General features: G+C 34.8%; 3 protein-coding genes across 4 annotated transcripts; all 3 read right to left on the bottom strand.

Annotated features, from left to right (window-relative positions):
* Positions 1 to 1,266: 1,266 nt before the first annotated feature.
* On the bottom strand, positions 1,267 to 5,302 carry LOC125195899 (probable disease resistance protein At1g58602). Its single transcript, XM_048094183.1, has 4 exons — positions 4,836 to 5,302; positions 2,314 to 4,083; positions 1,720 to 1,806; positions 1,267 to 1,552 (listed from the first exon to the last, which is right to left on the bottom strand). Exons 1-3 carry the CDS (start codon positions 5,296 to 5,298, stop codon positions 1,802 to 1,804), a joined length of 2,238 nt encoding a protein of 745 aa, XP_047950140.1. The 5' UTR covers positions 5,299 to 5,302; the 3' UTR covers positions 1,267 to 1,552; positions 1,720 to 1,801.
* Positions 5,303 to 7,349: 2,047 nt separating this feature from the next.
* On the bottom strand, positions 7,350 to 8,814 carry LOC125195421 (putative disease resistance protein At1g59780). Its single transcript, XM_048093571.1, has 3 exons — positions 8,535 to 8,814; positions 8,081 to 8,295; positions 7,350 to 7,979 (listed from the first exon to the last, which is right to left on the bottom strand). Exons 1-3 carry the CDS (start codon positions 8,812 to 8,814, stop codon positions 7,350 to 7,352), a joined length of 1,125 nt encoding a protein of 374 aa, XP_047949528.1.
* A 1,857-nt stretch (positions 8,815 to 10,671) lies between these two features.
* Positions 10,672 to 16,969, bottom strand: LOC125196531 (putative disease resistance protein At1g50180). 2 transcript variants are annotated; one of them, XM_048095086.1, is made up of 4 exons: positions 16,746 to 16,969; positions 14,855 to 16,112; positions 11,158 to 12,933; positions 10,672 to 11,030 (listed from the first exon to the last, which is right to left on the bottom strand). In XM_048095086.1, the coding sequence occupies exons 2-3, from the start codon at positions 15,903 to 15,905 to the stop codon at positions 11,486 to 11,488; spliced, it is 2,499 nt and encodes an 832-aa protein (XP_047951043.1). In that variant the 5' UTR covers positions 15,906 to 16,112; positions 16,746 to 16,969; the 3' UTR covers positions 10,672 to 11,030; positions 11,158 to 11,485. The 2 variants fall into 2 exon arrangements, with proteins under 2 accessions (XP_047951043.1, XP_047951044.1); XM_048095087.1 differs by having other exon boundaries at positions 10,672 to 10,855; positions 10,953 to 11,030; positions 14,855 to 16,969.
* Positions 16,970 to 17,188: the final 219 nt, after the last annotated feature.

A 17,188-nucleotide genomic window follows, 5' to 3' on the forward strand; every position in this document is an offset into this window, starting at 1 on the left:
TTTGTTGGACACGTCATCTCCTCCCCGACAAATGATTCCCAATATAATCGCAATCTTATCAAGCAAGGAAGCTTTCCCAGTATACCCATAGGATCATCTTCAATCTCGGATCCAAATAGATCCAAAAACCTAAGTTTCGAGCTCATCAACTCATTCCCGCACTCTGCTAGCGCCTTCCCTAACTTACACCTAATCATCAAGTAATGTGGATTGGGACATGTCAAAGCCTTCTCCAGCATTTTCTCACTTGTTAAGTCACAACTGCCTTCAATAGAAACATGACACACCACCATTTTGTTCCAGTTCCTAATGGCATTCATGATAGCTGACAAGCTTTCATTATCGTATGTTATTGCTGCAAAACGTCGGAGATTCTTCATTCTGCCCATACGTTTAAATTCATGATATCGACTATCAACGAGTAGTAGAGTCTCCAACCCATCTAATCCCTCATCCAATCTTACTCGATATTTTCCAACCTTTTCATTTCCATAGTCAGGAAAAATCAAGTGTTTCAACCGTAACATCTCCTTAAAAACATTTGGAACTTCAACATTCATTGAACCTGTTAAATCAAGGGTCTCCAAGTATACCAAATTCTTAATAGATGCCGACAGCTTATCAAGTTCACATGCTTCTAAACGCAAACATCTAAGATGAACAAGAATAGTAATTCCTCTTGGTAACTTTCCTCCCACAAATTTGAATCTCACAATAACCAGATCTCTAAGCAATTTGAATTTCTGAAAATCACAACCTTCATGAATTCATTAATGTCATAAGTTTATAATATGTGTAGTACTCTATAATTTGATGTTATTATAGTAGTACTATAATTAGGCAAACATAGTTCTCTTACTGCGTCATGAAGTTTGCATGTATTATACTTTCCAGATCTATTTGCGACATCATAACCTTCATGAATGTCAGCTTGAAGAATGGACCTGAAGGCCAACTCACTTAAGTACATCTCAGCGATGTCCATTAAAGTGTCATCATTGTCTCCGACATTCTCATACGTAATCATGCCTTGTGCTATCCACATATGATATAGACGCCAAGCATATATGATTTCGTCCTCCTTGAAAATACCCATATAGAGAAAGCAAGGCTTCAAATAATAGGGCAGACTTTCATAACTTAAATTCAGGACTCCATCAATCTGATTTTCGTCTCTCTAGACTTATAGCCCACTAGACATATAGCCCACTAACCCACTAAATAGCATGTGAACATACTTAATCAAGTAATTAAATACAAACCAAATTCAATCCACACACACAATTAGTTTACAATAATGAACAAAGCTTAATACATCAATTCAATACAAACCAAATTCAACCCACACACAATTTTACAATACTGAACAAAGCTTCATCGAGCAATTCTTATTCAATACAAACCAAATTCAACCCACACACAATTATACAATACTTCACACTTTCAACATTTGAATTATTGCACACCATCATAGTCAATCAAACACAACATCATTCATATATAATATCATATTCAACAACAAGATTGAAGCTCGAAGGAGGAGAAACGTAACCTGCAACACAAGAAAAATAAAATTAAAGACGATACTACATTTTAATGAGTTGAGCTTTATTAACACTTTAGCAAGGAATGTACCCTTTAGAGCAAGAAAAATAAAATTAAAGACGATACTACATTTTAATGAGTTGAGCTTTATTAACACTTTAGCAAGGAATGTACCCTTTAGAGAAAGGTAAGATGCTGTTTTCATTGAGCACCAAAAGTGGTAGTAATAATCAGTTATTCTCCAAAGGATCAATGCTCAACCTGTAAAATTAGCAATAATACAAAAGAGTTCTCTTGTTATAAATACAAATAAATGAAAATAATAACATACTGACAGGATTAGACTTTATGATTTTATTTTGCCAAGTAATTTTCAAGAGCTTATAAGCCTCTAATGAACCAATACCTTGTAACTGTGGACACATAGGCAACAAAAATAGTAAAGATGTGTTTGATGTAAAATGATGGAATCATGGAACATTTATATTTTCAGTATTTTATTTGAGAAATTTTATACATAGATAATTATTCTCTGACATAATGAAAATTTTCCTGGGCAGCTCATTTTCCCCTTTTCATTGTAATCCACAACAATATTATCATGTAAAATTGATACTTAAAGAACATGAATAAAAAAACAAAGGGACCACAAAAATATTATACACATATAGAAAGCAATTTTTTCTTACTATTCATTTTCTTACTATAAATTTGCAATTAAATGAAACTTGCCAAAACTAACGAATAAAAATGTGAGAAATGAGATACCTGGGTGAAGACTAGTCATAGATACGAATTGTGGGACATGGCGGACTTTGTGGAAATCCTGTCCTGCTGGTGATACCCTTTTGCTCAATTCCGGCATTTTATTAATTACGAGAGTCTGAAGGGTAGAAAGGGCAGTCAATCCCTCTGGAAGTATCTCCAGACAAGAACAGTCTACGATTGTTAATTGAAAGAGAAGGGGCATGGCTCCTGCCTCCACTCTCCACTCCCTCCACTTTGGTAAACCTATTAATTCTAGCTTCTTGAGCCGAAGAAAACTGTTTGCTGAACACCTCATCTCCTCCCCAACAAATGATTCTGGATAAAATCGCAATATTATCAAGCAAGGAAGCTTCCCCGGTATCCCCATTGGATCATCCTCAATCACACAACGAAACAGATTCAAACACTTAAGTTTGGAGCTCAACAAATCACTCTCGCACTTTGCTAGCGCCTTCACGGATTTAGATACAATATTCAAATCATAAAGATTATGACATGTCAAAGCCTTCTCCAGCATTCCCTCACATGTTAAGTCGCAACTTCCTTGAATGGTTACTTGACAATCCTGTATCTTGTTCAAGTTCATAATGTCATTCATGATAGCTGACAAGCTTTCATTATCATATATTTTTGCTTTAAAATATCGAAGATTCTTCATTCTGTCCATACATTTAATTTCATGGCATCTGCTATCAAAGAATAGTAGAGTCTCCAACTCATATACTCCCTCATCCAATCTTAGTCGATAATTTCTAATGTTTTCATTTCCATAGAAAGGAAGAATCAAGTGTTTTAATCGCAGCATCTCCTTAAAAACATTTGGAACTTTAACATTCATCGAACCTATTAAATCAAGGGTATCCATATACACCAAATTCTTCATGGAAGAGGGTAGCTTATCAAGTTCACATCTTTGTAAACGCAAACGTCTAAGGTGAACAAGTTTAGTGATTCCTCTCGGTAACTTTCCTCCAGCAAATTTGAATCTAAAAAAACATAGATCTCTTACCAATTTGAATTTCTGAAAATCAACTATATTTTGTGGGGAGAACTCAACAACATTCGATCCTTTGAGATTGAATAATCGAACAGACCTTATATGCTCCCTAGTATCTTCTCCACAGGCAACTATATGCTCATGCTCGACTTCACTTCTGAAATCGATTGCCAGATGTTGTATCTTCATATGCGACGAAGCTTCCCGTAGTAAGGTACTAAGTTTCCCACCTTTACACTCCAAACTCAGCACACCAAAATCCTCACTTCTTCCCAATTTCAAACATAGTTCTCGTACTACATCATGAAGTTTGCATTTACCATATTTTTTATGTCCGACACCATAATAAAGATTAATTTCAACTTGAACAATGGACCTGGAGGCTAACTCACTTAAATACTTCTCAGCAATGTCCATTAAAGTGTCCTCCTTGTCTCCAATATTCTCATATGAAATCATGCCTTGTGCTATCCACATTCTATATAGATTAAAAGCATCTATGGTTTCATCCTCATCAAATATACCCATATAGAGAAAGCAAGGCTTCAAATAATATGGTAAACTTTCATAGCTTAAATTTAGCACTTCATCAATCTGCTGCTCTTCAACTCCATATATGGCTGCTTTGATGTGCTCATTTACTGATTCCCACTCAACAATCGATTTTTTCTCTCTCAAGACCCCACCGAGTAAAGAAATTGCCAATGGCAAATAACCACATTTTTGTACCATTTCTTTCCCAATTTTTTCAAATCTTTCTTCCAAAGCAAAGTCTGCATATTGAAGTAATAATAAATGACGATTAATTGAATAGTGCAATTAACTAAGATAGTGTCTTACAAGTTTTTTAAAACTAAGTTACAAATTGTTCAAGACCTTAAATTCTTTCAAAATATTTGGCAAAATAAGCTTATAATCAAAGTCAAACTACTACTCTATAATAAAATATGCTTCAGTAGCTTAATAGCACTTCAAAAATAATTTTATCAACTCAATTTATAAGCAATGGTAAATTTACAGAAATAGTTCTAGTGTGCTGTGTATTCGAATATTTACTTTGGATTTCATTTCTTTATAAATTTATCTCTATTATGAAACAGAGTAGTAACATTTTCATGTGTGGAACCATATCCCAAAACTCACAAAATTAAATGCGCCAAAAATGCGATTAGTAAATATACTTACTAGACAATTTATTATTGAAACAAAGGATTTTTTTAAGAGCAACATTTTCTCATGTGGAACCATATTCCAAAACTCACAACGAAGAACCACGACTTGTAATTTATTATAGAAACAGGAATTTTTTAGTAGTTCAATTTTGGCATTTTGGTTTATCCACCAAAACTAGTCCACTTTAAGTTTCAAAAACTTATTTACCATGCATTACACTAATAATGATTTGAGTCTCATTATCCATTAACAAGACATTAGATACTTTTTCTTTTTCTCTTTCTTCTAAGATCAATTTTGCATTAGAAAGTATCTATTTCTAGAAGGCGGGGGGGAGTATTATAAAACTGACCTGGAATGTTTCCATGCTGAAATGCTTTGTTTTTGAGTAGTTCCAAAGCAGCATCCGTATGTAAAAGCCCATGTTTCACTGCCAATCCAATCTCTGCAACCTTTTGTTTCCGTGTTGTCACCAATATTTTGCTCTGCAAATTTTGGACAACGAATGGATGCTTCAACTCCTCCCAATGAGAAATTTCCCAAACATCATCCAAAACAATGAGACATCGCTTCTCTCTTTGTATCTCACATAGTCTCTCTATCAACTCTGAGTTGATCAGATTCGGATCCTCCCTTATTCTTGGCTCATCGTTCAGGCTTGAAACACCCTTCTTCTTCTCTAGTTGCCTCAGAACATCCTCCCAAACTGATCGACTCTCACATTGCTGAGTAATGCAAACCCACGCCGACAGATCAAAGTCGGTCGTCTCGTTGTAGAGCTTCTTGGCAATTGCTGTCTTGCCTGAGCCTCCCATTCCCCACACTGATATAATTCGATGCTCTGTATCTTTCCCTAGGTGAGAACAAGCTGCTTCACCTCATCCTCCATGCCTAGGAAGCAATCTCCCATCTCCAAATAGGGGAAAGTCTTCCTTGACTTCTTGTTTCCACCTGAGCTTCCCTCCTCTCCATTTGGATTCATGATTATGCTTCTTTTTATACCGTTACTCTCGAGATTTGATGTAATTTGTGAAATCTCGGAGCCTAATTGGTGGAGTGAGTAGCAATCTTCCAAAATGCAGGAATATTTGCGGATGAACTGTGTGAGGCCTCTTCTCCTTGAAGAAACTTGATAAGCTGCGTGTCTTTCAATGGTGGATTCGGATCTGTAGACGAGATCTCTGATCTCCGAGATCCAATTGGAGATGGTACTGCTCTTATGTCGTCTTTTATCAGCATCTTCGAGGAAACACTTCATCTCTTTGAGCTGCCGCTCGAGCTCCTTGACTTGATCGGCAACACCAGCTAAAAACCTTCCCTCTTCCAATAGCAAATCACGGATGGTTTCAAGAACAATTGACACCACTGCTTCTGCCATTACAGCAATTCCAAGCTTTAATTCTTTTCAATTGTTTTACCAGTCAGAATTTTTGGTGAAATTGGTGGCGAATGTAGCAGCCGGAATTAAGACAGTGTAGTGATGGTTTCATGTTTATATGTTTCCATTATTTTTGGCGAAATTGGCGGGTATATAGTCTGTTTTTAATTAAAAAGAGGATCCAATTATTGCGTTTAAAATAAAGTATGTGCAAAACTAATGGACGTGTTACTTTTTCCTTGTTGTTAACCGGCCATTGCCCATTAGTGGCTTAATTGTCAATTATGGAGGCGCATAATCACAATAAAATATGCTCCATTATTGCTGCTTATCGTGCGATTAAGAAATTATTAAATGTACAACTTTGGATTAAATATTGAAAAGCTCTACTAGTGTGTATCACTTTACAATATAATCTTGTCGACATGCTCAGATGCTCTTGTTTTCCATTTTGTAATTTTGTTAAATATTTCAACCGACAACTTTACTTTTTTATACTGATCATGATATAGCTGGAGACCTATGTCCCGTTTAACGATTATATGAAAAGGGTGTTAAAATGCGAACAATTCTTTTTCACTGAATTAATGAACATTTTATGTATTTGTAATGAACATTTTATATATATATATATATATAATGAACTATCCCTTATAAAAAAATATTAGGCATATAATGTTCATTATAAGGAATAGTTTATTATATGTTCATTACAAGTTAATACAACATTTGCATAAAATATGCAAATGTTCATAATTAGTAGTTCTCCAAATGATTACGATCCTTATATGTAATTCATAAAGTTGCATATATTTTTATTTAAAAGAATGTTACAAATCAACTTTTCTTAAAGACGTTCTAAATTTCCTAAAGTCTTCAAATAAGCTCAAAATATTAATCTTATATACCCACTACACTAAATTTTAAATTTTATATATCCACTACCCAAAAGTAAATGTCTTCTTAAGAATTGTGACGCTAAATGACAAGCAATTAAGTTTAAGACCAATTAAACAAAATTAAACCTAATACTACATACAAACTTTAGTGCATAATAATAAAAAAAACAATCCTTTTTGTAATTAACCAACACTTGTAATGTTTGAGTACTAGCCTTTTAGAATTTACATCATGGGATATAATTATTAATATATTTAATTCTCGATAACATATTCGCATCAGTTAACCTTAAACTTTAGAATTGTGTTGGATACTTAGATTAATGAGATGAGACTGTTAGTTCTGAAGGTATGACAAGAAAAATAGATGCAAGGAGATAAAGGATGTGTTGGTTTTATGGCAAAAAATAAGGAGTAATAATTATGCCTAACTTCACGTGATGGAATGCATATATTTTGACATTTAAAATATAACCCAAGCAGAGTAATCATTTCTCATCACTCATTTTGTTACGATAAATTTGCAACTAAAGAAAACATGTCAACACTGAGGAATGAAAATGTGAGAAATGAGATACCTGGGTGAAGACTAGTCCATGATGCGAATTGAAGGGACATGGCGGACTTTGTGGAAATCCTGTCCTGATTGCAATACCATTTTTCTCAATTTCGGCATTCCTTCAATCACAAGTTTTTGAAGGATGGAAATGCTACACAATCCCTCTGGAATCATCTCCAAAAAAGAACACTCTCCGATCGTTAGTTTAGAGAGAAGGGGCATGGCTTCTGCCTCCACTCTCCACTTCCTTAAATTTGGTAAACCTCTCAACGTTAGCCTCTTAAGAAAAGGGAAACTGTTTGCTGGACACATCATCTCCTCCCCAACAACTGATTTCCAATATAATCGCAATCTTATTAAGCAAGGAAGCTTTCCTAGTATGAGTATCCCCATTGGATCATCCTCAATCTCAGTTTCAAACAGATCCAAAATCCTATGTTTCGAGCTCATCAAGTCACTCCCGCACTGTGTTAGTAACTTTCCTAACTTAGAGCTAATACCAAACTCATGAAGATTGGGACATGTCAAAGCCTTCTCCAGCATTTGATCAGTTGTTAAATCACAACTGGATTGAATAGAAACATGACAAACCACTATCTTCTTCCAATTCATAATGGCATTCTTGATAAGCTGACAAGCTTTCTTTATTGTGTATTGTTGCTAAACAACGTTGGAGATGCTTCATTCTGCTCATACCTTTTAATTCATGATATCTACTATCAATGTGTATAGTAGAACAATCTTACTCGATATATTCCAACCTTTTCATTTCCGTACACAGGAAATGTCAAGTGTTTCAATCGCAACATCTCCTTAAAAACATTTGGAACTTCAACATTCTCTGAAAGCATTAAATCAAGGGTATCCATGTATACCAAATTCCTGATGGATGATGGTAGCTTATCAAGTTTACATTCTTCTAAACGCAAAAATCTAAGGTGAACAAGATTAGTGATTCCTCTTGGTAACTTTCCTCCTGCAAATTTGAATCCCACGATAACTAGATCTCTCAACAATCTGAATTTCTGAAAATCAACTATACTCTGTGTGGGGAACTCAATATTCGAATCTATGAGATTGGATAATCGAAGATACCTTAAATGCTTGCCAGTATCTTCTCCACAAGCGATTGTAGACTCGTGTTCAACTCCACTACTGAAATGAATAGCCAAATATTGTATATTTTCATATGCAAGGAAGTACTAAGTTTCCCACCATGATACTCAAAACTCAACACTCCAAAATCCTCCCGTTTCCCCGATTTCAAACATAGTTCTCGTACTACGTCATGAAGTTTGCATCTATAATATTGTCCAGTTCTATTTGCACCGTCATCATAAGTATACTGAATTTCAACTTGAACGATGGACCTGGAGGCCAACTCACAAAAGTACAGCTCAGCGATGTCCATTAAAGTGTCCTCCTTGTCTCCAATATTCTCATATGAAATCATGCTTTGTGCTATCCACATCTTATATAGATCCCAAGCGTTCATGGTTTCGTCTTCATTGAAAAACCCATACAGAGAAAGCAAGGCTTCAAATAATAGGGTAGACTTTCATAGCTTAAATTTAGCACTTCATCAATCTGCTTTTCATCTCTATATATGACTTTTTTGATATCCTCATTTACTAATTCCCACTCCACCATCGAATTTTTCTTTCTCAAGACCCCACCTAGTAAAGTAATTGCCAATGGCAGATACCCACATTTCTGCACTTCATTTGCAATATTCTCAAATCTTTCTTCCAATGCAAAGTCTGCATATTGAAATAATATTAAACGGCAACCAATTAAATAGCGAAATGGTGGACTAAGTAGGTGTTTCATCGAGTTTATAAGTTTTAAAAAAGGTAATCAGTCGTTCAACACCTTATAAATTCTTACAAAGTAGTTGGAGCTCATAAACTGCAAAATAAGCTCCAAGCGCTTATATTCCCCAGTCAAAGAACTCGAAAGAATTTGTATTTTTCCCTGAAACCCACCAAAAGATAAAATGTGATCCGATTTGAAATGTACAGAACCAAAAGATAAAAGAATTTGTGATCCGATTTGAAATGTACAGAACCAAAAAATTCAAAAGATAAAATTTAGGACCAAAATCATAAAATCGGTATATGTTCAGGACCAATTTTAGCATTTAATCTAGATTTTATTAAGACTTTCGGATATCTCATAACTGAAATTTAAATTTATCTAAGTAAGTACTACTAATAGATTAACTTGTACTGCACTACTACTCCAATCTACTCCGTCGTCTCACAAAGATTGTCCCATTTTTCTATTTTAGTTCGTCCCATAAAATTTGTCCAATTTCACTTTTTACCATATTTGGTAGTTGACTTCATATTGCACTAACTCATTCCTACTCATATTTTATTATAAAATTAATATATAAAAGTAGGACTCACATTCCACTAACTTTTTCAACTCAATTTTCATTACATTTCTTAAAACCCGTGTCCGGTCAAAGTGAGACCATCTTTGTGGGACGGAGGGAGTATCTAGCTAAGTTAATATCCTCAAAACTAATTTAAGACCATTGAAACAATGAGAGAGATAGTTAGTTTTGATTTAAAATTTTGATATAATAAAAATTAAATGAATTAAGTAATGGTAAAAACAATAGATTAATATCAAAAGAGTAGGAAATTATAAAATGCTACTATTGGAATATCTGGGGGTACAATACAATTATATTATCTAGTTCTATTCTCCCTCCCCTAATGCGGCTAAGGAAGGTAAAAGTTAGAAATTAGATGAAAAATACTACTAGAAAACATGATTATCAAAATAGGGATAAAAATCTAGAATATTATGTATGTGAACATTAATTTTTTAACTAAATTTGCAACAACCGAATTCTCAACTCGGTGAATTTAGTTGGCAACCCAATGAAAGAGTTCCACGATAGATTAAGTATTTTAGATTTATCGGAGGAAATCTAGTCACTTGAACCAGTACTCCAGTGCAAAAGCAAAATCCATTCCAGATGAGTGAAAAAGTGGCTTAACTGAAGTATATGGCTATAAAAATTGTCGACTGAAATTTCTCTCTCTAAATGTTATATACCTTATAAGAAGGTGGCAATCAGTATATCTAAATTCAAGATAATCAAACCAATAACATTAAAGTGAATAGACACTTTATAGAAGGAGACATAGTAGAATTAAAGTGAATTGACGAATATTTTGACCAAGAGGTATTGGAACGAAAAAAAGAAATCCAAAAAAAATCTTTATAGAAATAGATTCAATCAAAAATGTCTCATGGAGTATACAATTAGTAAAAAAAATCCTTGTAAAAGTGTGCATTAAACAAAGTTTAAATAAGCAATTCAATACAAACCAAATTCAACGCAAACACATATACACAATCTTCACTTTCAACATTTGAGTTAATAGTTGTTACAAACCATCAATTTCAATTCAAACATAACATCATTTCAAATGTAATACCCATACTACACAACTTTGACTTACCAATATTTCAAACAATTACTGATACACAAACAATCGAGAAATACAACGACGAGACTGAAGCAAGAAGGCAAAGAAATTTAATCAGCAACACGAAAAATAAAATGAAAGGCTATACAATCGTAGAAAGAGTTGAGATTCATAAAAATATTACCAAGGAATGTCCCCTTTAGAGAAAGGTAAAATGTTTTCTTTGAGTACCAAAAGTGGCGTTGATGATCAGTTATTCAACCTGTAAATCAGCAATGAGTTCTTTTGTTATGAATACTAATGAATGAAATTAAATACATAACGACACGATTAGAGCTTATGATTTTATTTTGCCAAAACTGAAGAAAGAATTGTGAGAAATGAGATACCTCTGGGTGAAGACTATTCCTTGATGATAATTGATGGGACATGGCGGATGTTGTGGAAGTCCTGTCCTGATGGTGATACCCTTTCTCTCAATTTCGGCATTTGTTTAATTATGAGAGTCTGAAGGGTAGAAATGCCACTTAATCCGTCTGGCACCATCTCAAGACAAGAACACTCTCCAATTGTTAATTTAGAGAGAAGGGGCATGGCTCCTGCCTCCACTCTCCACTCCCTCAACTTTGGTATAGCTCTTAATGTTAGCCTCTTGAGGCGAAGAAAACTATTTGCAGGACACCTCATCTCCTCCCCAATAAATGATTTATTATATAATCACAATCTTATCAAGCAAGGAAGCTTTCCCAGTATCCCCATTGGATCATCCTCAATCTCAGAATTAATCAGATCCAAACATCTAAGTTTCGAACTCAACAAATCACTCCCGCACTCTGCCAGCGCCTTCCCTAACTTAATCAAAGTAATCAATTCATAAAGATTGGGACATGTCAAAGCCTTCTCCAGCAATCGCCCACTTGTTAAGTCGCAACTTTCTTCACTAAAAACACCACAATCCCATATCTTGTTCCAGTTCATGATGCCATTCATGATAGCTGACAAGCTTTCATTATCGTGTATTCTTGCCATAAAGTGTCTGAGATTCTTCATTCTGTCCACACATTTAAGTTCATGGCATCTACTGTCAAAGAATAGTAGACTCTCCAACTCATATACTCCCTCATCCAAGCTTACTCGATAATTTCCAATATTTTCATTTCCATAGTTAGGAAAACCCAAGTATTTTAATCGCAGCATCTCCTTAAAAACATTTGGAACTTCAACATTCGTTGAACCTGTTAAATCAAGGGTATCCATATATACCAAATTGCTCATGGATGACGGTAGCTTATCAAGTTCACATGCTTCTAGACGCAAACGCCTAAGGTGAACAAGTTTAGTGATTCCTCTCGGCAACTTTCCTCCTGCAAATTTGAATCTCACGATGTCTAGATCTCTTAGCAATTTGAATTTCTGAAAATCAACAATACTTTGTGGGGGGAATTCAACAACATCTGATCCTATGAGATTGGATAATCGAATAGACCTTAAGTGCTCGCTAGTATCTTCTCCACAAGCGACTATAAGCTCGTGCTCGACTTCACTTCTGAAATGGATGGCCAAATGTTGCATCTTCACATGTGAGGAAGCATCCCGCAGTAAGGTACTAAGTTTCCCACCTTGATACAACAAACACTGTACACCAAAATGCTCCCTTTTCCCCAATTTCAAACATAGTTCTCGTACTACATCATGAAGTTTGAATGATCCAAATTTTATATTTCTACTTGCTACATCATAATCATAAAAAATCTCAACTTGAACCATGGACCTGGAGGCTAACTCACTCAAATACATCTCAGCGATGTCCATTAAAGTGTCCTCCTTGTCTCCAATATTCTCATATGAAACCATGCCTTGTGCTATCCACATCTTATATAGATACCAAGAAACTATAGTTTCATCTTCATTGAATATACCCATATATAGAAAGCAAGGCTTCAAATAATAGGGTAGACTTTCATAGCTTAAATTTAGCACTCCATCAATCTGCTTTTCATCTCTATATATGGCTTCTTTAATATCCTTGTTTACTAATTCCCACTCAACAATCGAACTTTTCTTTCTCAAAACCCCACCGAGTAAAGAAATTGCCAATGGCAAATACCCACATTTCCGCACCATTTCTTTCCCAATTTTCTCAAATCTTTCATCAAATGCAAAGCCTGCATATTGAAGTAATAATAAATGATGATCAACTGAAAAGTGAAATTGACTAAGAAAGTAGTGTTATAAGTTTTTTAAAACAAGTTACAAATTGCTCAAGACCTTAAAAAATTATTTCAAACTATTTGGCAAAACTATAAAATAAGCTGCAGTAGCTTATTTGCAGTTCTAAAATGATTTTATAAGAAATGGTAAATTTACAAAAATAGTGTGCTTTGTATTCGAATATTTACTTTTAATTTAATTTCTTAATAATTCTATCTCTATTCTGACTTTAATTTTTTCGCTAGCTTATAAGCTCAATTATCCAGATATTTTCACATTTTCAAATCTATTGATATATTACATTTTATAAGGTACTGGTAACTGGACTAGTCGGTTTGTCTGAGCATCAATGCTTGATTCAGCCCGATTCACACATTTAAACCCGTGGACTAATGAGCTGCCGTGAACCCAAAAAATCAGCCAGTTCGACCATGAACCACAGGTTGACCAACCAATTTGAAATTTTTTAACTATTTAAAAAATAATTTCTGCCTCATGAGATTTATCCATTATTCATGTAGAAGCTAAACCACTACACCAAAAACATATTTTGAACATTATAAATTTGAAATAATCTTATATATAAAACTCAATGTTTTTATTTATAGTAACTAATAATTTGTGTTTCATTATACAGTCATATAAAATAATATTGACATTAAAAAGGTGAACTAAGAACTATTTACGTACAATCTAATGGATATAAAATCTGACAGAACCAGACATTTGAATCCGTTGGTGCTGAATTTTTTTTTAAAAAAAAATATTCAATTTATTATTATGTATTGTTTTCACAAAATTTGAAACAGAGTAATATTTTCTTGTTTGGAACCATATCCAAAACTCACAAAAAATAAAAATGCACAAAAATGTAATTCAAAAATATACTAGACAATTAATTATTGAAACATAAGATTTTTTAGAGCAACATTTTCTCATGTGGATCCATATCCCAAAACTCACAAAAAATAAATGCATAGAGCCACAACTTGTAAATATACTAATCCCTATGTCACATTAAATGTGAAGCATTTGATTTTCGGCACGAAATTTTATATAGTGGAGTAGTATTGTTTTGTAAGTTAAGTGAAGAGAGAATAAACTCTAGAGAGAAAAGAGTAGAGATGATATGTTTTCCAATTTAGGAAATGTGTCGCTTTTAATAATAAGCCCATTAGAGTAAGAGGAAATGCATACTCCTATGCAACTAATAAACAAAACTAATACGGCCACTGCCACTTTGGGTTGGGAATGGATGGGGCAAAGGTGCTGACGAGTCGACCATTGGGAAGGGCTAGCCCTCACTAGTGGTACTAAGGTAGTTCCATCAGTGGGTATTAAATATGTCATGTGACAATCTTATCCACATTATTTTTAAGTAGAAATATATTTTTGTCATCCAACTTTAATTTTATATTAAGTCCTATTATTATTCCATGATTTTGTCCATGCGTTGGAGTACTGATAAGTTCTTGAGTTTCTATGTATATATACATAATACTGATATGATACATGAACAATATTGATATGTCACGTTATAATGATGCATTGATATGTTAGTGAATCAATAATTTTGGGTCGAAATTTCTTATAATTATCTGTATTATTTAACATATGGATAAAAGTGAACTGATTCAACTTTCTTAAATCACGTGCCAAAAAAAAATGCCTCAAATATAACGAGGGGGTAGTTCATTTTTGTCATTTTAGGTTGTCCACCAAAATTAGTCCACTTCAATTTTAGAAAACTTTTTTAGCATACATTACACTATTAATGTTGTGAGACTCATTATCTATTAACACTGACTTTACTTACTTTTTCTTTTTCTAGAAGTCTATATTTCTAGAAGACAGAGGGAGTAATATAAAACTGACCTGGAATGTTTCCATGCTGAAATGCTTTGTTTTTGAGTAGTTCTAACGCATCGTCCATATGTAAAAGCCCATGTTCCACTGCCAATCCAATCTCCGCAACCTTTTGTTTCCGTGTAGTCACCAAGATTTTGCTCTGCAAATTTTGGAGAATGAATGGATGCTTCATCTCATCCCAATGAGAAAGCTCCCAAAGATCATCCAAAACAATGAGACACCGCTTCTCTCTTTGTATCTCACATAGTCTCTCAATCAACTCTGAGTCGCTCAGATTTGGAACCTCCTCCCTCATTCGTGGCTCATGACTCAGACTTGAAACACTCCTCTTCTTCTCTAGTTGCCTCAGAACATCCTCCCAAACTGATCGACTCTTACATTGCTGAGTAATGCAAATCCACGCTGAGAGATCAAAGTCAGTCATCTCATTGTAGAGCTTCTTGGCAATGGCGGTCTTGCCTGATCCTCCCATTCCCCACACTGAAATAATTCGATCCTCTGTGTCTTTCCCGAGGTGATGAAGAAGCTGCTCCACCTCATTCTCCATGCCTATGAAGCAATCTCCCATCTCAAAATAAGGGAAAGTCTTCATTGACGTGTTGTTTCCAGCCAAGCTTTCCCCCTCCCCATTTGGATTGATGATTATGCTTCTTTTTATGCCACTTTCTTGCATATCCTTGCTTATCCTCTCGAGATTTGATGTAATTTGTGAAATCTCGTAGCCTAATTGGTGGAGTGAGTAGCAATCTTTCAAGATGCAGGAATATTTGCAGACGAACTGTCTGAGGCCTCTTCTCTTGGAAGAAACTCTATAAGTTGTGTGCCTTTCAATGGCGGATTCAGATCTGTAAACGAGATTTCTGATCTCCGAGATCCAATTGAAGATGGTTCTGCTTTGGTGTCGTCGTTTGTCAGCGTCTTGGAGGAAACACTTCATCTCTCTAAGCTGCCGCTCGAGCTCCTTCACTTGATCGGCCACACCAGCTAAAAACCTTCCTTCTTCCAATAGCAAATCACGGATGGTTTCTAAAGCAGTCGACACTACTGCCTCTGCCATTGCAGCAATTCCAAGCTTTGATTGTTTTCTCAACGCTCAGATGTGAAGAAAGAAGGAATGAAAGAAGCAAGTGAGGAAGGAGACAATAAAGGCAGTATAAAAATAGCTTGCATGATCGACATTTTATCATACACTTGAATTAATCAATGCTCCTATTTAGCATTGGTGAGTTGAAACTACTGAAGGTGGCATGATTTCCAGCTAACACTGCAGTGCCACATGATTAACCATAACAAAATTAATTAGCATGTCATTATTGGCTTAATTGTCAACTATGTAGGCAGTTTTTAATCATAAAAGATGCTCCAATTTTGCCACCTAACTGCGATTAAGAACAATGTAAATGTACAACTAGTTCACATTTGTCAACTAGTAGACATGTTCTTCTTTTCCATTTTGCATACGCGGTTACAGCCCTTATTTTTCTAGATGAACATGGTTAGAGTTGGAGAATTATGTTTTTCACAACGGCTGTATATTTCTTCTCAAAATACTTCAAACAAATGGAAGAAAGTCAGAAACTCCATACATGAAATACTCCAATTGGAAATGAAAATTAAATCTGGAAATCTTCTACAACCAAGTCTTTAAATTTCCTTTACAAAGAGAATCTCTAATTCTCAATTTTTTTTCTAGCGGAAGCATCCACATAACTCAGCTACAGAACACAAAATGGGGAGTAGTATTGATAATGAAATTATGGAAATACACACAAAATAGAGGAAAATACAAGCTGCTCCTATTCAAGTAGCACCACTATAGTATTACTAAAATCATAAATTGCGAGTTGTTTTAATATAATAATCCCTAAACAAAAAATGAAAAATGAAATATACTTACTTGCTGAATATTCAATCGTTGATGCTGAGAAGAGGATGGTTGCACTCAGTTAGGAAATAGCTCTATCTCGCTCGCTCGCAATTAGGCAGCTATTTCCTTCCTCGAGCATCATCATTGTGTAGAAATCGTGTGCATAATTATGCTCCACACAATATTGAATCTTCTAATCATCGGCGGCCGATTCCACGCTGTCGGATTCCTGCCCATCTCAACCATCGGCGGCGTCTTCTCTGCCGAGATGATGGATCAAGTTTTGTTCTCTACTTCATATTTTTGGGCCTAATTTCCTTCAATATTTGGGCCATAGTTTCTCCTTTACTAATTACTTAAAGCCCACAAACCCACTAAAGAAGCTGATACAACCATAATCCATTCTTCAAAACACACATCAATTAAAGCAACGTAGGTGTCGACTTTTTTAGTTTATTTCATTTGTGATTTTC

Source organism: Salvia hispanica, chromosome 6, assembly GCF_023119035.1.
Source record: "Salvia hispanica cultivar TCC Black 2014 chromosome 6, UniMelb_Shisp_WGS_1.0, whole genome shotgun sequence".
Lineage (NCBI taxonomy): Eukaryota > Viridiplantae > Streptophyta > Magnoliopsida > Lamiales > Lamiaceae > Salvia > Salvia hispanica.